Genomic DNA, 10,387 nt, shown 5'->3' on the forward strand with positions numbered 1-10,387 from the left:
TTAATGAATATCAATAACTCACATGTTTCTTTAGTTAGTAATTTCAACTATAGTTCTCGACTTTTATTTCATACATGATCAATGACAATACCTGTTAATTTTATATTTATCTTATAAAATGATTTGATATGGCAAACACATGTCTGTATTGAGCTTACGCTCGACATAACTCACCTAACAATTAATATTGAATGTAGGGCCACTGATTCTCAGCATATCCAAGAGCAAAACTAGTTGCTCAAAATCTATAATATCCGTCATCTTTAACATCTTGTGTATGTGTGATGTAAGGATGATGGGAGTGCAGTCATTAATAGGTTGAAATAAGCCGTGTATGAACTATGTCTTTGGGTGATAGCTTCAAGTCAATAAAATTAACTTTGACAACATGTGGCGTGCTTAAACAACTAAATCTACGAGGATATTGAGTAATGGGTTTGACACGACTTTTGTATTCATGTTTCTTCAAGCTTGGTTGTCTACAAGATGAGGTTTCCATCACAACAGGTTTAAAGGTTGTAATTGAGCAGTAAGTGGGTTTTAAATGATCATGTTGTAAGCAACTTAATAATATTCATTTTATGAACTTAAATGAATTTATGTATTGGTTTGTTTAGTTATAGTATAATTTAATTATACACATTTAACGTTTTAAACATGTTAACTAAAATATTATTTGTTTTAACTTCCTTTTGTATTATAGAACAACTTATCTTATTATAAAAAATAAAATAATAATAAAAAAAACCGTCAACCGGAAGCTCACAAAGTACAAAAATAGTGAAAACAAACACCAGAAACAAAATACAAATAATGAATACAGAGAGTCGAATGGAGCAAAACATAACAGACAGCAAAATCAACTATAAACAAACAATGCAAATGAGGTTGTAGAATCACTAACCAGGTTAAACACTAGATTTTAAACGGGTTAAACATGATAAAACAAATAATTTAATATAGACAAGTGGATCAATTTTTTTTTACAAAAATAGATAGGAAAGCAATTTTTAAAAGTTGGCAAACCCATTGAAACAAAGACATCTACTCTCGTTAGGTACCACTTAGACAACATTTTAGTTGAACGCTGAAACCCACGAAAAATGATTTGACAGCATGAGAATCTGACATGTGTTGCGCTTATGCTACAAATAAACCAAAGGAGAACATTCGGGCTAAAAAGGTTCCATATGCAAAAGGTAGGGCATTTATGTATCCTACATGTTGGAAGATAGGATCCTTTGGAGTTGACCAAGTTAGGCGCAGTAGATGCTAACATGCCGAGAAACAGGCAAGCTCCTAGTCGAACGAGTAAGGCACCATTTTAGCCTAAGTAGCATAACAAGGCGTTGTTTCAGCTTTACCTTCTACAAACGACACCTTCTTAGCATGATCATTCTCTTTATACTTCTCTATATCCTAAACGCGACACATGTCCGATATTCTAGTGCTCCCAAGTCATTTTTTTATGAGTTTCAGGGTTAGGCTAGAGTGCTTTTTATTTGTGCTAACAAGAGTACATGCCTTTGTTTCATTGGATTTACCTAGTTTTGAAAAAATTTTCCTTATCAAATTTTGACTTTTTATAACGTTTGTTGGTTATTTTTGTTTTTTTTTTTTTTAATGGTCAACGAATCTTTCAAATGAACTATTGACTAAATTCACCACATCGGGATACAATTGTCTTTTGATCCAGGAAAAACCATCACATAAGGCCAATACACATGAACACTCGCCTGAAGGCATGACAGTGTGTTGAGATAAAACTCGTTCAATTCAATGATTCAAGTAGTGAAAGTCACCTACTCGACTAGTCTCTCATCACCACCATGGTGCCTCTAAAAGTAAATGCTGGGGGGTCATAAATTGAATCTGGATTACATGAAACATCAGGTCTCTCCCTTATCACTTCAGCACCAGCTCATTGCTTGTTTTGATTTTTCCCAAAATAAAATAATTTGTAAAGTGAATGCAAACTTATGGAGTTATGGGGATTAAAGGACCAATTTATTATTGAATTGGGCCATATATGTAAACCTTGTTGAGTTTTGGGCCATAAACGAGCCACACTTTAAACTTAAGAACAAAAGTACAAAACAAAACCAAATCACTATCCATCCTGTTTTCTTGCATCATTCAATTAACCTCGGATTGTTGTTGCCGCCGCCTCTGTTTCATTCATTCATTCAATCTGCAATTCACCACTATACAGGTATCTTATTACGTATCCACTTGCTGACACATATACATACACACTCAATTTCCCATAAATCAGGCTAATTTGCCTCATATTTTTTCAATGTATATACAGTACGAATTTGATGTCGTAATTTAATCAGATCATGTTACAAATTTGAAACCGTATGTTAACTGTTGTTGTCTGTATATCTTATAGCTTGATCATGGGTAATGCACGCAAGGTGTTTGATAAAATGCCATTATGTGTGTGCATGAAACCGAAACATAAACCGACGGTTTGGTTATATGTTTTCGTAAAAAGCAAACTTAGGGTTCGGTTTTGGTTTTGCATGTAGTAAAAACTGAAATGGTGAACGAATTTATAGATTTTCATTTTTTTTAATAATTTAGTGAATCAAATATTTTAGGCTCAAATTCATTATTTTGGACAAAAAAAAACTCCAGCTCAAACCGAAAAAAGTGAAAACTGAAACCGAGAGGTTTTCAAAAACCAAAGTTTCGGTTTTAGCACAAAACAGACATAAATTGATTGATGTTCATTCTTGATGTACCTTAAATTGTAGGAATGGAATTTTGCCCAACTTGTGGGAATTTATTGAAGTTTGAATTGCCACATATGTCTCGCCCTGCCAGATTTTTCTGCTCGACATGCCCGTATGTTAGCCAACTAGAACCCAAGGTACCTTGCACTTAAAGATTACACCATAAAGTTATAAACATTATCACTGGGGACTTTATCATTGTTTGTGCTTGTTCGCTAAGCTTTTATTGGACAAACGGACGGTTGAGAATGTGTAGTCGAACGAATATTCGTGTAAATGTTCGTTCGTTAAGCTTTTATTGGACAAGAGGACGGTTCAGGAACGTGTAACCGAACGAATATTCGTGTACATGTTCGTTCGTTAAGGAAATGAACTTGTTCATGTTTGTTCGCTCGTTTACTTTCTAAATGAATATAATTGAACAGAAGCAAACATATATTAATTTCAAAATAAAAAACAACATTGGTAATCCCAAGCATTAAACATAACCGTCCAAAAGATAAACCAACTTTTAACTTAAGAATACTTAACATAATCATCAAAATTGTTATTATTATTAAAAAAAGTGTGAAAGGTCTAAGCTCCCAAGATTATATGTTTGGATTATAAACTATAAATTATAAAATATTTAAAAGCCTTTAATGAAGAAACATAAACAAATGAACATTAATCAATGTAATTACGTAAATGAATGAACATAAACGGACACATTACCAGACGTTCACGAACTTAAATGAACAAACACGACCTTTGTTCATGTTCGTTTATTTAATTAATCGAAAGGAATTTATGTTTCATGTTCATCCATTTATTAAACGAACGTAAACGAACTTTCCACTAATCGGTTTATGAAGGGTTCGCTGAACTTTCGGTTCGTTTACAACCCTATTTATCATTATGCTCATTGTTTAATCCGCATGTAGGTCAAGATCTCACGAAAGCAACGTTTGGTTAAAAAAGCTGTAGATCCTATTATCACAAAAGATGACATGAGTAATGCACCAAAAACAGATCAAGGTATCATCTATATGTTGCTTAGTCGGTTGTTCTACGTGTGTAAACATTTTTGTATGTTAAGTGATTTTGCTGTTTGTTTGTTTCAGCACATTGTCCAAATTGTGGTCACAATAAGGCTGCATATATTCAGTTTCAAACACGGTCTGCTGATGAACCGATGACAATAAACTTCACCTGTGAGAAATGCAATCATTGCTGGCGTGAAGACTAGGTTTATCAATTTTTTTTAAGGTTTTGTATCGTTAAAATTTGATATCTGGTTACGTTGAATTCTTGTTTTGTTACTGTGGACGATAAGTTGTTATATAAATATTGCTGTACACTTCAATTTGATTTACTAAATGTGTCAAGTTTAACCCGATTGAATTGTGTTGAGTTGTGACCACGTGCTAACTCCATATAACTTGTGCTTTTGGGTATGTCTTTTTCGGGCTGCCAACAAAGGCACATCATTCTCTGTTAATGACTACTCCAGTCGAGTCTGCGAGTTGCATGCTCAAAGAAATGAGTTGCTTATCTTTTCTCATATTTTTAAATCTGAACTCGTATTTTTATATATGAAGATATAAAATTATCGTCTGAAAATATATAGTTGAATCCTTGGCACTCATATCGCGACACAGTCCCATGTCCAACCACTTCGTGGTATCATTAGTCCAAACCGGCTACACGCTTGACTTGCATATTTTTATTTTCATTTCACAAAACTTTTGATATTAACCGTTATATTTATTAACTTATTGAATAACACGTTTTATTATCTAACTATTATGAGTCTGTAATCATGTTTAAAGTCGTTTTGATGATGCTATTGTGTTACAGTTTTAAGAAGATGAACTTGGTACAACCTTTTGAAACACCCAAATATGACCCGTCTGTTTTAAACGTGGGGCTATCTGGTTTATAAATTTTGTTAAGAAACAATAACCCCAAGCCTGCTAATTCTTACTACTTTTTTTAACAAAAACTAACACGTTCAGTACAACTTGCTGGTTTATGATAAAAAAAAATAAAAAAAATCACATGCGGTGAACGTGGATCGAACACGTGACCTTCAGATCTTCAGTCTGACGCTCTCCCAACTGAGCTATCCCCGCAGCTGTGTTAGTTCTAAAGATGGTGCTCTTTTGTCACAAACTCGAAGCTAATTTTTAACAAAATATTGAAATACAATTATACAAAAGCTAATGAGGCTAGAATCTTTTTTCTTTTTGAATAATTGTATTTAACTTTCTATCAAAATGAATATTTCTTGCAATTATTTGTTATTCGGTTAAAACCAATTTCAAATATTTGGAGCCGAATCGTATTTGGAAACTTCGAAATTCACTAGGTGGCTTGAAACAATCCCTTGGCATTCGGTATAAGAAAGACTAAAAACTTATTCACTTGATCTTGGTTTCCATAAGTCTCTTGCATATGTTTCGCCTTTTGTCTATCAACATCATGTATATGTAATCACAACTTATTTTATGGTTTATATTGAAGACATTTTTCTTTCATACTGTTGTACTGAGTTTTGGATCATTTTAAGTTATTAATAATCTATACACTATACAGCATATACCTTCCTATATACCAAGTATCATTATCACTTTATGGCTATAAAACTAAGTCATGTATACATGTGACTACGTGAGTAAACGAAACTGTTCAAATGTTGGCATCCGCCTAAACCGAAATACTCAAGCGCATAAAAGAAATTGGAGTGTTTTAAAATATTGCGGGCCTAAAGCAAAGGCTTTTTACCATATGTTTAAGAGCCACCCTTGCCATTGAGAATCTCTCTTTTCCGAGTTCTTTATAGTTTTCGTGTTTATGCTTTTATCGGTATCTACACGATAACACAAAGTATTCTATGTATACAAGTGAATGCTGTAGATAGTTTTTAAAAGACTTGATGATACAGTTTTGAAAGCGCTCAAGAGAATCATGGCATAGAACCAAAGGTTTTAAGAACAATGTTTTTATAATATCAAACTTAATCAAAAACTAATCTCGTTCTCCAATCAATACCAAAGTATATATAGGAGTTTCTAAACAACCAAGGAAATAATAACAAACAAATATGAAACGAAAATAACATAAAAGATCTTATCAAAATAATAAATTATTCAAATTCCAAACTTAGAAATAATTCTTAGATCCCTTGTAAATCAACTCCTCACCCATGCAAATCCTTATCCCATGCAATCGGCTCATGGGTCATCATCACTTGTGTCGGGTATGGGTTCGGGTCTAATAAAACCCAATGATACTGCATCACATGGTTTTTGTAATTCAAAAAGGGTTGGCGGTGCAGCTTGTTACCCATCCGTCTTTCATGTGTAATGTTGATGTTTAAGTTTTAATCGATAAATAAAACGAGAGAACATAATCAAAATAAAAAAGTACACGACTTGTTGTCGAATGGTTTCTCATGTGAACAGCTCAGCTCTATGTTTAAGGTTATCAATTCTTTTAGGTAGCGTTTGGTATAAATGAATGAGAGGCGGAATGGAATGGTCCATTATGATGGAATGAAAAAATATGTGTTTGGTTGGTCAATGGAATGGAATAACCCATTACCATGTCCATTCCATTCCCTCCAAAACACCCCAAATTCATTCCATCCACCTCCCTTTTTTTTTCATTACATCCCTTTTTCACACCATATCACCTCCAACACCCTCCCACCACTACTACCTATTACCTTCACACCACCATCACCGCCCGCCACCACCCACCACTGCCTTCTCTGCCGGCCACCACCACCGCCCGCCTCCGTCGCCGGCCACCACCACCGCCTACCATCGCCGTCCACCACTGCCTCTGTCAACCACCCACCACCACCTACCATTTTCGCCCACCACCGCCACCACCAACCATCGCTCCCAGCCATCACCGCCGCTCGTCGCTTACTCTTTCCACCACCACCACCCACTATCACCACCACCTGCCACCACCACCAATCGCTCCCGCCCATCACCAACGCCGCCCACCACCTACTACCACCATTACTGCCCGCCGCCCACCGTCACTCACTAACTACCACTTTTATTATATTACGACTTTTTCTAGCTTACATAAAATTAAAAATTTAATAATTCATGTCATTCCCACATGGTAACCAAACATGTCAATGGAATGGTAATGATCAATTCCATTACCTCGTCCATTCTATTCCCTCGCTCATTCCATTCCATCGCTTATTCATTACCCCATACCAAACAGACCCTTAGAGTTCTTGAAATCAATCCATGAATCGAACAACTTGATGGTGTTGCTGTGTTTTAGTGATATGAATGTATACTTCTGAATACCCCGTACTCAAGTACCACATGTTCTTTACAACGTTGCTGCTTCATCAAAAGCTAACAATAAAACTTGTTTTTTTTCAAAGAAAAAACGTGCTTAAAAATTGCGGTGAACGTGGATCGAACACGTGACCTTCAGATCTTCAGTCTGACGCTCTCCCAACTGAGCTATCCCCGCAATGATGGTATCCATTCTAATGAAACACTGACTTGCACAAAATGATGAAAACTATTTTTATTTTTTGTCATTAATTATATTTAGTAATATCTTGATCTTGTATTATTTTCTAAATGAATTAATTGTATTCATAACTTGTTTCTTGATTATATTAGATTTATGAACTTTGGATGATCCATCTCTAAGCTAGCTACTTGTTTTCAGTTCGATTAAGCTGAAACGAAATAAAAACAAACCGAACCCAAGTCAACATGAGCATGGTGACTCGAGTGGAGTAGACCTCAATCGGCCTAGAACCTATGGTGGGTACTTGGAATTTATGAAGTCAGTTGACAATTCCGAAACTCATGATTAGGTATTGATGGTTGTTTGTATTCCAATACATTTTTCTAATGGTTTGTCATTGTTTGTTTGCTTTGGCCGGAGTTTGGTTAGGTGGGCCCCTATGTTTTGGCCTAGTTACAATGATCGAAGCCAATTGCTATTTGTGTTGCACTGGCTAGGCAAGTCGGAATTAGTGTGAACTTGTTGAACAATTTTGCTACTAATTATTAGGATGTCATGGTTGATGGTTGATCCTTTTGGATCACTTTTGGTATGGTCAACCATGCTTTATCAAATGTTTGTTTGGACTTTGGATATAATGGATGCTTAACGTTAGATCAAAATATTAGATATTAGGAGTAACGTTTATTATTTATTTTTACCATACGGCATACAATGTAAACGAAACAAAAAAAGAAATACGATAATAAATAAATTTTAACACATGAGGTGTAGATTTCTCCACTTTAGTTTTTGAAAGCTTAATTTTCATTTACTTTATCAAAATTTCTCTTTCGTCCGCACAAATTAAAGTAGTGTTCAAATATTCATCACTCATTCAATTGCGCAAATTCGTCTTGATAACCTTCACTTCAGAAAAAATCATCTTTCAACGATTATCGACACTATCTTCAATATTCGATAAACCAAAGGAAACGTGATGTGTTTTCGGTTTCCACCATTACACGAGTAAGGTCACACATTCTACCCAATTTGCAAATTTCTCATCTTCCTTTAAAGTTTGATAAATGGTCGTAAGATCAAAACACACTCTTTTTCTTCACTACTAAAAGATTTTCAGGTACATAATGTCACTATTTTAGATATGTCAAACTTAGAAACGAATCACAAATATTTAAACCAGGCAAATTTTTTAACAAACCAGTTGAGACCTCATTGTATCCGTTAATTTGAACATGGTGTTGGACCTATATCATCATTTTCTTGGAATTTTAGTTTAAATAGATTGTTAATAAGGCTTTGTTTTTTTACATTTTCCAAATTCCCTAATTTTAGATGAAACATAATATAAACCGTAAATTCATAATCAATTCAATTTATACATAAACCCTATCGATTCCAGTTTCCATATAATCCATTATCCAAATATCTAATGTAAACCATAATCAACCAATTAAATGCCCATAAAGAATTCAAAATTAAAAATTTATATAAACAAATAAACAATTACAAATTTGAATAAAAGTGGAAGACTACCTAAAGTAGAAGTGGAAGAGGAAGAGGGAGCATCATCTGGTCGAAGCCAGGAGCAATGGCTGGTCGGCCATTGGCTGCAGCAATGGAGGTCGCCATATGTTGGTTGGAGGGCAGACTGGAGAAGCCATAAGTCTTTTTTTTTTTGGGGGGGGGGGGGGGGGAGGGGGTTCAACGCTACCTGCTCATTGTCCATGCCTAAACAAAACAAAGAACTAATTGCGGGTTTTTATTAGTTTGAGCTTTTAATTAAACTTTAAGAGTATAAGGTTATCAGGTTATGGACTATTGAGGAAGGGTAACACTATATTTTTTAGGGGTACGAAATACAAAACCAATGAAAAACAAATTTTAAACTAGTGGCGAAAAGTTAAGGGGTAGTGGGGGGCTATCCGCCCCTAGTTATTGTGTGTGTACATATATATTATGCGTTTGTGCTTGCTTTGTTTTTGCAAGGATATTTCTACAAAGCACTTTATTAGAGAGGACGAGACACTCACATGAGTATGGAAAATAGCTTCCAAATCACATGATTACACCGTCGCCACGTTATGTGGATAGGTTGCATGGCTTCGTTTTATGGCAACTGTTTGCCATATAAAATTGATTCCATGGTAAATGTGAGAATAAAATTGAATTAATAAATAATTTACTACACATGTAGGTAGGTGTTACTAGCAATTTTGTAATTTGTGTGTACTTAAGGGTAGGTGACGATGTAGGATTGACCAATGCATGAGTCCCCCCCCCCACCCACCCATAACATAGTTTGTGTGTGTGTGTATGTGTGTGTGTGTGTGAGAGAGAGAGAGAGGCACAAATTGAGGGGAAGATCTTATTCTCCATCTAGAAATGAGCTCGGTATTGTTACCGAAAATAACCATATTAAAAATCGTTAAAAATGGGTACTACGGTACTAGTACCGAATGCAAAAAATTAGTAAAATACTCATAATGTACTGTATCATCCTTGAAACTCCAAAAGGTGGATACCGAATTATTACCGAAAAGTACCGGTTTCGATGTCGATACCTGGTAGCATTTGCCCATCCCTACTCCACATGAAACACCCTTTTGACAATTACAAGAAAATGGAGAAAAACTGAAGAAAATAAGATCATCAAAACTTGAAAAAGATAATTAACTTAAAGTATGTGGTACTGTTAACATGATCATCTTTATAGTCTACAATGCAATCAAGCCACTATGCTTTTGTCATTATAATAATGGCCTAATGGGGGATATTGTTTGGGTTAACAATGATTAGAAGAGTTGATTAAATCCCTTGTTGTGATAATGATATCATGTAACTTGTAAAGATGATTATAGACATTGTCCTAATACACTTGAAGATTTATATTAAATCTCACACAATATGCAATCCTTACAAACTACACTCAAATGATCACATTTAAAGATATACTGCTAGAAGATCAAATGTTAAAAACCACAACATGAAAATGTTGCGATTCAATAGAGATCCAAAATAAACAATGAACTAAATAAAAAGTAAAAGGCTTTTATAAACAAAAGGATGTTTTCTTTGCATAGAAATAAGGGGCATTTACATATATCTTAAGTTTTTATAACTTAAATCATAATGACGGTTTTTGAATT

General features: G+C 34.7%; 1 protein-coding gene and 2 non-coding genes across 3 annotated transcripts; 1 reads left to right on the plus strand and 2 right to left on the minus strand.

Moving 5' to 3' along the window:
- The first annotated feature begins 2,057 nt into the window (after window positions 1–2,057).
- LOC143601950 (uncharacterized) lies at window positions 2,058–4,125 on the plus strand. Its single transcript, XM_077079218.1, has 4 exons — window positions 2,058–2,212; window positions 2,763–2,878; window positions 3,665–3,758; window positions 3,845–4,125. The coding sequence occupies exons 2-4, from the start codon at window positions 2,765–2,767 to the stop codon at window positions 3,967–3,969; spliced, it is 333 nt and encodes a 110-aa protein (XP_076935333.1). The 5' UTR covers window positions 2,058–2,212; window positions 2,763–2,764; the 3' UTR covers window positions 3,970–4,125.
- A 657-nt stretch (window positions 4,126–4,782) lies between these two features.
- TRNAF-GAA (transfer RNA phenylalanine (anticodon GAA)) lies at window positions 4,783–4,855 on the minus strand. The gene has a single exon. It is a non-coding gene; the product is annotated as a tRNA-Phe (tRNA).
- Window positions 4,856–7,159: 2,304 nt separating this feature from the next.
- Window positions 7,160–7,232, minus strand: TRNAF-GAA (transfer RNA phenylalanine (anticodon GAA)). Its single transcript has one exon. It is a non-coding gene; the product is annotated as a tRNA-Phe (tRNA).
- Window positions 7,233–10,387: the final 3,155 nt, after the last annotated feature.

Source organism: Bidens hawaiensis, unplaced genomic scaffold (genome assembly GCF_021521415.1).
Source record: "Bidens hawaiensis isolate Kalapana, Puna unplaced genomic scaffold, B.hawaiensis_p1.1 tig00057668_1, whole genome shotgun sequence".
Classification (NCBI taxonomy): Eukaryota; Viridiplantae; Streptophyta; class Magnoliopsida; order Asterales; family Asteraceae; genus Bidens; species Bidens hawaiensis.

Bases quoted from the DNA above. Each gene is read 5' to 3' on its own strand.
- LOC143601950 (XM_077079218.1), top strand. From the start codon at position 2,765: ATGGAATTTTGCCCAACTTGTGGGAATTTATTGAAGTTTGAATTGCCA. The intron at 2,879-3,664 runs GTACCTTGCACT...ATCCGCATGTAG, and splicing joins TTAGCCAACTAGAACCCAAG to GTCAAGATCTCACGAAAGCA. The intron at 3,759-3,844 runs GTATCATCTATA...TGTTTGTTTCAG, and splicing joins TGCACCAAAAACAGATCAAG to CACATTGTCCAAATTGTGGT.